The sequence below is a fragment of the Electrona antarctica genome (assembly GCF_951216825.1).
Source record: "Electrona antarctica genome assembly, chromosome: 4".
In the NCBI taxonomy this organism is placed as follows: Eukaryota; Metazoa; Chordata; class Actinopteri; order Myctophiformes; family Myctophidae; genus Electrona; species Electrona antarctica.
Genome location: NC_136809.1, coordinates 31,162,682 through 31,174,367, shown reverse-complemented (window position 1 = coordinate 31,174,367; position 11,686 = coordinate 31,162,682). Strand labels below are relative to the sequence as shown.

Sequence of the window (11,686 nt, the reverse complement as noted above, 5' to 3'; positions counted from 1 at the left end):
TTTCCACATGTCCAAAGCAATTTATGAAAAAGACATAAACCTAACCCTTTTTTTAAATCATACTATCATTGTTGATAATGATATAACACCATTTAGGTCAATGATATATAGGCTAACAATAATAGGCCTATAGCAGCAGGTAGCCTAATTCAGGTGCAGTCAACTGTCTTCCGTGAGAACGCTGGTAGGATGACGAGCGACCCCCCCCCCTGCCGGTCAGTGAACATTTTATGAACTGTCAGCCGGTCCGTGAAAATATAAAGGTTGGGAACCCCTGATATACACAACCGTATTCCATGTTTTTTGAGCAGTGGTACAGGGTGTTTTTTTAGGCTTTGCACAAATATGAATTTGCTTGAGATTTCTTACCACTTCAAAAACTATTTGGAAAAAAACAACACCGTTGGCTCAGGTTGGCTGCCAACTTTCAGGAAATGGCAAGAGTTCAGGAAATGATGCATTCGGCCGCTGAATGTCTTTTGGCCTTTCTATCTATAGAGGAATATAGACATTCCATCCTAGAATAAAATCCTAAAATATATGAACATATAATATATTTTATATGGTGCATTATATGACTACCATATATGTGGATATGAGCTGTATAACAACTATATTTCCTATAAATCCACATACTGTATATGCACATATTATGAACCTGAATATGGCATATATGCAGCATATTTTCTGCATTTGCAATATGTATACAGTATATATCAATGGAGCAATGACGTGCGCGCAGCATGCAGCTTTCATAGGAGAGCAGACGATTCTAACACATGTTTTCATTACAGTTAACGGTGGGTGGGGGGGTATTCAGAATCAGATACAATAATTGAATTACCTTACCCGCTCTCAGTGGTTTATGAGTTGACGCAGTTCTCCAATTGGGGTATTGAAACGGCATGAGAAACACGATGTGTGGCATGTGAAAAGGGTCAATTGCGTGACTCTCAAAATGTTGGCTAGTCCTTGAAGTGAAGCAAGAACACTTTGCACATCCATTCCTTGAGGAGTGGATAGAGTGGATCAAGTTGCAAACAAACAAACAAACAAACTGCACTCTGTCTAGCTTGCATTGATTTATTCTGACATTTCAAATCTAGACTTCATCAGACAAACAGTTTTTGACAATGACAAGCCAGTCATACATGGAATGGAATTGACACTTGTCAGTTCTAATACTGAAATGGTGTGTAAGAAAGGTCAGCAGTCTAAAGTTGTAGTGAAATGAAAAATAAGTTTTTCACAATTTTAGACCATATCATATGGACATACCTAACAATGGATGCCAAAAAAATTGACACATTTTAATTTTTGTGTGTTTTTATATCAAAAGTCCATAAAAATATTTTTTTAATTACTTCCTCAAAACGAAAACGTGCTGCGTGATGACGTGTCGAGGCCCACATCAATAAAAGCCAATAAAAATGAAGCTCACCAGTTTGATTCCCATATCTGCGCGTCCGTCAGAACACAGGTGCTACTGATTACAGAAATCCTCCATTTTTTTTAATCCTCCGAATCATCACGCTAAAATATTTATATAGGTTGTGTACAGGTTAGAAAAACATCCCCTGGCTTTTCTGCTGTCTCTCTGTTACTTTGTAAACAAACCACTGTGCCTGAGACGGACGTATAGGACCCATAGCCTGGAGGGATGCAACGCTCTGATTGGTTCAGAAACTTCAGAGCCAGCGTTTCCAGCATAGACAAGCTGAAACTTAAAAATAAAATGCCCACCATTTTCTTTCTTTCTTTCTTTCTTTCTCACCTTTATTTATACTCGGAAATACAGTTGAGGGCAAGCCCTCATTTTCAACGTAGCCGAGGTTACACAAAATACAGTCACAAAACAATACATCAAACAACATTATAAATCAGGGTAAATTACAAAGGAACTTTATACAGAACAACCATCAGTAAAATAAAATTTCCGTTTCACTACTCCTTTAAGGACAGTAGCCAAATTTCAGGTGGAGAAGTAATTGATGATTTTGTTCTACAGGGCTTTCATACAGTCTGTTATTTCCTTTGCTGTCATTTGTTATTGGTATGGAAACCTTAGACAGACAAATGCACTTAACAGTGTTGTGAGGGCTTGCAAGATTGTGGGGGTACAATTCAAGAACGCATCATCTATTCTTCAATTCTTGCCTTCCGGCCAACGGTTAGATGCCCCTGCAACTAAAGACAACGGGTATAAATTCTCATTTATACCTACTTCCTTTCGTGCCATCAATAATGGAAGCAGGAGGAGGTAGCTGTTGTTCAGTTTCAGGGGACAGTTGAAAGGTGGAAAGGTGGGTGGTTGGTTATAGTTGCACTTTTATTTTATTTATCTGGATCTTGTGGCCATGTACATGTACATGTACATGTACATGTACATGTACATGTACATGTACATGTACATGTACATGTACATGCCTGTGTTCTTGTTTCTGTGTTTTTAGAGTTTTCCAATTTGGGACATGCTTTATTAGCATGTCATCATATTACTATTACTTATTATTGTTACTTACACATAATGCAAGCGTTGTGGGTGCTACATTTAAGATTAACACTATGCATTGTGTTTTTCTTCTTTTTTCAGTCTCCATGTATGCATTTGTAACTGAGCCAATCCCTGCACTACACTATGGCTTCTCATTGTCACAAACTATTTTAATAATGAAGATCTGGTACCCCAAAAAATCACTCTAAATATACCAATGTCAGTATACATATATAGCCTACCAGTGTGCAGGATTTTTTGTTTGCAACTTTCAATCCTAAAAGCGAACATGAAATTAGTTGCACAATACCAACACACACACAGACCCACAAACACACACCAACGCAGCCAGGTTTGGATCGCAGAGAAAGGACTGTGTGTGCTTCAGGCTTCAGCCATTGGTCCCCACCTGTCATCTCCCAGCTCCCCCCTCTTCCCCTGCTTTGATGTATCTGTTTGATAAACAGCACAATGGACAGTCTTGTCAAGCCAAATGGAAATAAATTAAAATAACTGTTATTCGTTCAGTAGGTCATAAAGAAAGCTTTGAAAAGTCATAATGATACTTGGGGCCCTGAGGCTACTAATATAGGGGCCCATAGAAGCACACAAGTGTTCTGATCTTGGAACATTATTGTCATCATCAGTATAGATAAAGGCCCCACTCTCATATACTTTTTCATAGAATTTCCCAGAATTATTGGCACAACCCTGGTGTTGTCACATCAGGACAGGATGTTTTAACTCTTCTGGACGGGAAGCCCTTTTGGGGTTCTGTACAGTATGTACAGTACAGTATTCAAAAATAAAATAAATAAATGATGCTGCTGCTATATAAATGTGAAGTTTTTCACAAAACTTAGGTCATGATTTAGGAGTCGTTTTTGGAATCGGCCTCAGTCCTAAATGCGTTAAACCATTGATCTAGATGTACGTCAATTGAAGCCTATTATTGAATGCTACCCTTAATGCTACCCATTAGCGTAGCCCTACGGCAATTGTGCTTTTATAGTGCATTCGATCGATCAAGTAATAATGCTACTTACGTAAGCTAGCTGTTGTTGTCATAACACTGGGTCACGCCATCTTAGAACGTCATCACCATAAACACCCATTCTATCTGTTTCTTTCAATCGCCTGTATCTCCTATTCCTTGTCCCAGATGGCATTTTTGGTCAAAACAAGGTAAAGTGTGAAGCCCTCCACTGCACCGGCTTAGCTCCGTTTGCTACAGAGGACCTGACCAGGCAAAATATTACCTGCTTTAAAATATATTAAAACTAACTGAAATGGAAAAAAAACCCATCATGGAGGCAAAACTAATTGAAAATAACCTTGCTCCTTTCCTCCTGCTAGGTGACCTAATCCACCAGGTGAGCCAGTCTGCCTCCCAGCCTTACCTCCAGCCCCCCTACCTGGACTCCCCCTCCTCCTCCACCTCCCCATCCTCCTCCTCTGCCTCCGGAGAGGACCAAGGAGAAGGGCTTCCCTTGGATCCGGAGACCCACCCCCTGCGCGTGGCAGCCAAGGCCTATAGCCTGACGTCTGTGCTCATGCTCATCCTCATGCACGCCCGCGTGCTCAACGAGGAGCCGCTGGTTCTGCGGGGAACCGAGATCGCTGCCACAGGGAAGCTGGCCGACCCCCAGAGCCTGCTCTGTTACCATGACAACGAGAGCTCAGGTGTGTGTGTGTGTGTGTGTGTGTGTGTGTGTGTGTGTGTGTGTGTGTGTGTGTGTGTGTGTGTGCGTGCGTGCGTGTGCGTGCGCGTGTGCGTGCGCGTGTGTGTGTGTGTGTGTGTACACTTAGATATACAATGAATGAATATACAAGGAATAGAAAAATAAAAAGCCAAAAATAGCCAATCTACAAGCTCACGTCACATTGTGAAGTTATTTGTATTTTTTGTGAGTGAGAAAAGTTTAGAAAAATGTTAAAACTTGCTTCTGCTGTGCTTTGTCATGCTTCTCTTGCAATGCTGGATATTCATAATCTTCTGTTTTCATTTAACATATTTTTGCTAAATAAATAAAGGTAGGAAAAAAGGTAGAGGAACATTTTATTATCAAATGTTATTATTATTCCTATCCTATCCTCCTCCTCTGCCTCCGGGGAAGACCAAGGAAAAGGGGTTTCCTTGGAGAAAAGTTTTGAAAAATTTAGAAGCATTTTGAAATTATAATTATTTGCCCAAGGTGGTGGTTAAGATAAAGAATGCAGAGTAGAAAAAAATGTCATGCTAATGTTATCAGCAGAGCTTCAGCTAGAACAGATTTTTGTCATGTCTTTTGATTTGATTCCGACTTCAATTCTTACTTTTCATAAATGTAATGAATAAAATAAATCTAAATTATGTTCTGTTCTTATATTCTCTATGACAGATTGCCAGCGCTTTTCCATACCCAGAGCTTTCAACAACAGTCTGGGTCGAGCAGCCGCGGGAAACAGCATCATGCAGCTCCTGTTCCAGGTTAGTTGTGACACTTCATGGCTCAGCATGAAGTGCGCACCGCACTATTTGAAGTTTCCTTTAGTCACCAGCCAAAAAGCGTGTCTGTCATACAACGATTGAACAAAAGCCCCAGGGGTTCACATAGTCCCCCATCAGAGAACTCTCACATAATGTCCCCCCACATGCACTGACACGCATACTAGATGCTATCAGGAGCGCACACACGTGCAAACACGCACAGGACCGTGCATACGCACACACATGCAAACTCACATAGTGACATGAGATACTGACATGATACTGATCATGACACACTCGTAGCTGCCAATGCCAAAGGTTTATTGCCACTGGACACAGAGATGAGACCAACATATCAGGCAGACAAACTGTCTTCTTCAGGGTGGAGTATTTTCATGTTTTATATTATATTGTAAGTGGACTCCAGGAAGATTAGCTGTCGCCCCGGCATCAGCTATAGTCCGGCAGCCAGGGTTGTGGGGTGGGAAATTTGGTATATAGTCTTTTATATAATCCACTTGCTGACCGGCTGTCGGTATTGAGCAATGGGGATCCATTTAATAAACAATAAACATACACTCACTTTCTCTTTCTCTTGGCCACACAAAAGAAATACACGTTAAAATTATCTCTGTTAATTTAACACTTGAGAACTCTCTTCAAACCTGTAACCAAATGGACCAGTAATGGTCCATCTCGATCATAATCTCTCTCTCTCTCTCTCTCTCTCTCTCTCTCTCTCTCCCTCCCTCCTTCTCTCCCCCCTCCACCCCCACCCAGGTGGAGCCAAACCCATTCCCATTCAACTACGTAGCCAACTACACCATCTCCACCGAGGTGGCCTCCATGGAGTTCCGCACAGAGAATGGCACGCAGATTCCCATCTCCGGGCTGGACGATAGCCAGGCCATCACTGTCGCCGTTAACAACGGGAGTGCCAGCAGTGGCGGGGAAGCGGGGGCTGAGGGCTCGGGGGCGACGGGGGTCCCCACAGCCGGTTCGGTGAACATCAGCCACTGTGACTCTGTCATCGTCAGGGTCAGCACAGGAAACACCAATCGGCAGGCTGGACTGTTTGTCCAGCTGAACTTCACCTCACTGAATGGTAGGAAGTAGGCTAAGGCAGGGGTTCTCAGCCTGTGGGTCACGACCCCCCGGGGGGTCGCCAAATTATTTCAGGGGGTCGCCAGATTATTTTCTGAATCAACTCAGTAGAAGCACAATAATGAATATTCTTTCTGAATATTACTATAGACAAATCCATGGAGCAGTGCCCTATAGGCCAGGTGTAGGCAAATGCTGAGGTGTCAAGCTGTGCTTAACTCATTCACCACCCTCATCAAAGGCCCTCACCACCAATCACATTTTTCTATGTATTTTTTATACACGCACCAAACTTAGTTTGGTGCGTCCACACACACTCTTTAGCGACCGTGTTGTCGCTAAAACTCGCCTCCCATCCACTTCCTTGTTAAGAGAATTTCCTGTATTGTACTATTGTTCCACTGTAGCGCCGACCACCATTCAATTTCCAATGGGCTCTTTTCGCGAAAAAAGAAAAAAAACGCTTCTAAATCCGTCTATCTGTTCAATAGAACAGATAGACGGATTTAGAAGCGTTTTTTTCCTTTTTTCGCGATCACGCAGGGAATGGCTCTCTCATTACCAACCGTCGGCGATGCAATCATAGTGATCAATCATATGAATATTCTGTGACTACTTAAAAGGCAAGTAAATTGCACCGAGGCTCTCTCTCTCTCTCTCTCTCTCTCTCTCTCTCTCACCCTGTCTCTCACTCTGTCTCTCTCGCTCACTGGCTGCCTTGCTCTCTCCCACGCTGTAGTTACACCTATTTCCTGTTAAAAATAACCTAGGTAAAATGTGCGCATTGGGAGGTAAAGGGGAGACTGCGTAAGTGTTGAACAGTCAAAACTATCAATACGAGTTAAAATATGCCACAGGCACTTTCAAACGAGAGGGCGACGCACAAGCAAGACGTTAATCTTAGAGGTACATTAATGTTACCACTTGAACTGAAAAGCTCTGAAGAAACTGTACAATGATCATCATTCATCACAAATGCTAATCAACTTTCTCCCAACCTGTGAGTAGCCTCTTTATTGTCTGAACAGGTCAGCTGAGCAATGTTACTTATAATGGAAACAGCATTGTCATATTTAAAAGTGCATCAACATTATTCACATAGCCAACTGATTAGGCTACTCTTCTCTAGGCTATCTCTAGCCATCAGCTCAAGGCCTGTATCAACAGAGTAATTGTGTCATAGACGAGGAGAAGTGGTGATGATTATTTTCCATTCTAAATTATATAATTTATACTGTTTAACTTGTTGGAACGGCAGCGTAGACCTTCTGTGAATCTCTGACAGTGATGTGTTTTGGTGTGTTCATGGAACTGTCTTTGTTTAAGTGAAGAAAATGACTCAGGTAATGACAATGGTGAAGAAATGTACTTATTGTATTGATGTGAGTGAATTATTTATTCAAAAAATGCAACGTTATGGATTATGCAAGCAAGCCACCACCTGACTATTGACTATTTCGAATGATTTTGTAAAACAACAAAACAAACAATCTGATTCTGTACCAGAATGAGAGGACAAAGGGGCTTAAAAGGATTTTAAAAAGTTTTGCTATTTTAAGCATAATATTTCTTTCACCTACTTGGGCATAGAAAACCCTGAGCGAGCAGAGGAAAGCGAGGAGCCCTACATCATGGCCTACCTCCACTCCCATGAGGGACCCAATGAGTTCAACCATACAGACACTAAACGCATCACATTCAGCATGACCAGGGGGGTGGACCTGGACCACAGGAACTACACCTTCTTCCTGTCCCCAGAGTAAGTGACCTTCTTCATTACATTTCATCAGTGGTGCAACGAGACGAGGCACTCTTTAGTGATTGCGGTTATGTCCAAACGTCTTTGGGGGTATTTGGAGAACTACTTGAAAGCGTGACCAGCTCAGAGGCCTTGTGGTTAGAGTGTCCAGCCTGAGATTGCGAGGTTGGGGTTAACCCATTCTTGGCGGGAACCCCTTTAGGTGTTCTAACCCTTCTGGACGGGAACCCCTCTTGGGGTTCTGTACAGTATGTGCAGTATTCAAGAATGACAAAAAATTGATGCTGCTATATAAATATTTGAAGTTTTTCAGAAAACTTAGGTCAGGATTTAGAAGGCTTTTTAGAATCGGCTTCAGTCCAAAATGGGTTAATTTCCCCAGGCGGTTCATACCAAAGATAAAAGACCATCAAAATGGGACCCAATGCCTTCCTGCTTGGCACTCAGCATCAAGGGTTGTATTGGGGTTAAGTCCCTGTAACATACTAGCATCATGTCCAGAGGATGTACTTGTTCATAATGGCTGGGGGATGTACCATACTCACGCTACAGAAACGGGAAATAGGCCCATGGCTCAGGAACTAGGGATGTCCTCCATTTGTGGCAGCGGTGGCCAAACGGATTGCGGAGCGGTCTTGATACCGGAAGGTCGCCAGTTCGAATCAGCGGTCCGACACGTTAAAATTACCACTGCTGAAGTGCCCTTGAGCAAGGCATTGAACCACTACCATGAAATGTTCTATGAGCAGGGCCTGGCTGGAAACAAGTTCTTGAGCTTAGCCCAGATACCCTGGGTAAATATAGTAACTTTGCTTTTGCTTTGCTTCCTGATCACGTTTTTTTGCTCCCGATCCGATACAAATCATTTGAAAATGACGTGATCGGCCCCAATTTCCGATCACGTGATCAGATCAGGAACCATTGATTGCCATTACCCCTTGAAATCTCCTACTGTATATTAAGTCATGCTCTGTGAGCTTATTAAACACAATGAATTCCTGACACTTCAACAAAGGGGATCATAAGCAATAACAAGAACTCAGGAGGGAAAATGATGTTTGTTTACATGCTATTGCTTCATGTTTTTCAGTGGGTGTCCTTGACTTGTGCAGCTAACACTCCTCATATTGATGTCACACCAATAAAAACAAATCCTCTTGTTTCTTTCATACCCAGGTCCTATGACACCACGCTGGATTACTTTGTCAACGTGACCGCTGCCTGCAGCCCTGGCTCTGTGTCCTCGGGTGTTCGTTTGGAAGTAGGCGTGTTTGCTTCTTTGTGCCAGTATTTCAGTGAAGCTGAGAAGCAGTGGAGGACAGACGGCATGGTCCCCCTGGCCGAGACCAACGCCAGCAGGGCTGTGTGCCGGACCAGGCACCTCACAGTATTCGCGGCAGGACTGTTTGTACCATCCAACGCTGTCAGCTTCATTGTGCCGGTCAGTATGTCACACTCATATAGACATAAACTGTTGATAGATTTCACATATCATCATCGGTTGGAAACCTCATACTGTATGTCCAAAACTGTTACTTTTCAGGATTCAATTCAAAAACAGCAAAAGTAGCAGATCTACAAGCTCAAAATAGATAACGGGTGACGCTGGACCAAAATACCATTAAGGGACAGAGCAAGCTCCTATACTCGTAATTTCCGGGCAGTAACTGACTTGCGGGCCGCATCGCGGGTAACGGCGACGACGGCCTAGGTCTGACAATAAAATGCTATATATCATGAACATCCAATCAATGTCGCATGTTGAGGGGCATATATGTATATATATATATATATATATATATATATATTAACCCATATATATATATGGGTTAATTTCCCCAGGCGGTTCATACCAAAGAGAAAAGACCATCTATTTTAATGGCCCAAAATGTAGACACACACACACACACACACACACACACACACACACACACACACACACACACACACACACACACACACACACACACACACACACACATCCACAGAAAGTGGGGTAATGATGATGTCTTTCTGGTTTCAATGTTTGATTGATGATTATTAAATACTTTTTTCACCTCATTTGTAAGCCAGGGATTATGAACGACACCAGAAACACCTCTTTTAATTGGAGCGTCATCTCTAGAGCAGTTTTACATCTGAATTCTGCTGGAAATGAGTAATCCAAATACTCATGTTGTTGTTTTTATAACATAATTTTGCGCTGCCCTGTGAGACATACTATCTGCAAGTGTTGTACATAATCTGGAAACCTTGTATGTCCAAAACTACTACTTTTCTGGTGGAAAAAAGGTCTTGTTTATACTTTTTATAATATTTCTAAAACCCATAGACAGAATGAATCACTTAATGTTTTGTGTAAGATGTATAAGCTCACAGTAACGTGTCAGCATCACATCGTGACACATTGTGAGCTTGTAGATTGTCTATTTCTTCTACTTCTGTGCCTTGCTGTTTTGAAATTATGGAGCTACTGTACAAGGTTTCTTCCTGATTGAATGATATACTGTATTTACCTGTCTCCCTAGGAGCGCTCTGGTGCCCCGAGTCTGGTGGTAACGTTAGTGTGCGTGTTGGGTGTGCTCTGCTACCTTGTCGCAGCGGCCATCCTTCACAAGGTGGACCAGATGGAGTTGCGTCGGGCCGGCGTGGTTCCACTTTGTGGACGAGATGGACTCTTTAAGTATGAGATTCAGGTGAAGACTGGCTGGGGCAGAGCGGCAGGTGAGTCTGTCTATGTTGTAGCTGCTGCAAAAGCTACAAAGCTAAAGCTACAAATTGAACGACCGTGTGAGCAACAGATATACTGTACAAAGCGATCTTTGCATATGCCTCGTGTGACCGCAACATTTGGCCCCGGGTTGAATTCTTGGCAATGTATTGCTGTGTGGGTGTTATCGACTGAGATTTGGATAAAATAAGGTTATTTTGTCCTCATAATATTGGTTTGAACCACTTAAACCCTATTATACCTTATGAACCACTTAAACCCTATTATACCTTATTGAGGACGCTCAAAGGTAAAAATGTGTTTTATTACTCAGCCACCACTCTGTGGAATGCCCTCCCTACAGCCCTGAAATCCCTAAAATTATTTTGCAAGATTTAAGAAAGACCTAGCCACTTCACCCCTTTTGCAACCAGATCTTATTTTAATGATTTTTGGGAGACACTTTCCTGAGGTTTTTATGTGGGTAATATGTGTTTTTAGATATTTTAGTATTTCAAGGTGTCCTTGATGTCATGGACACTGGACCCAAGAGGAGAATTAGCAAGAGAGGTGGGCGGTAACATTATTAGGAGACAGGAAGAATGTTGGAGTCTATTCATTTCCAATGGGAGAGTGAATGTGAACACAGCTTCTGAACCATTCCTTAACTCCATGGTCACTGAACTAAATACTGGACCAAATCATCACAAGGCACACAATATTTACAAGATATTCATAGTAAAATGGCTTCTTTTAGCGAGACAAATCAGGAGAAAATCTACTTTGTTAATGACATTTCTTTATCCCAGCAACAAACTCTCGCGAGATTTGAGATGAGTCCGGAAGCCTCTCTCTGTCCATCTGCAATTTCACGGACAACACATAGGGGGCTCTGACCCCATATTTAAGATGATAATATGTGAATATTATAATGTGAAATGAATGGACATATTTAAAACGATTAGAAATGATCCTTATGTGCCCAAATTAGAGCTGGCATACTTGGTCTGCATATTGAGACAGGCAGATATGTAGGCACGGTTGAGGAGGATAGATTATGTAGTCTGTGTGATCTAAAGGAATTTTGTATTGTCCATTCTACAACTCTATTAGGGAGAGACCTTTTAATGAGATAGATCCAAATCATGA

General features: G+C 42.1%; 1 protein-coding gene across 1 annotated transcript in view; it reads left to right on the top strand.

Moving 5' to 3' along the window:
* Window positions 1–11,686, top strand: part of pkd1a (polycystic kidney disease 1a) — a 127,828-nt gene that overhangs the window by 81,782 nt on the left and 34,360 nt on the right. The window contains exons 31-36 of the mRNA XM_079499381.1: window positions 3,851–4,177; window positions 4,876–4,964; window positions 5,745–6,069; window positions 7,659–7,827; window positions 9,004–9,268; window positions 10,356–10,551. Coding sequence (XP_079355507.1) covers window positions 3,851–4,177; window positions 4,876–4,964; window positions 5,745–6,069; window positions 7,659–7,827; window positions 9,004–9,268; window positions 10,356–10,551 — 1,371 coding nt within the window. The remainder of the gene's footprint in view (window positions 1–3,850; window positions 4,178–4,875; window positions 4,965–5,744; window positions 6,070–7,658; window positions 7,828–9,003; window positions 9,269–10,355; window positions 10,552–11,686) is intronic.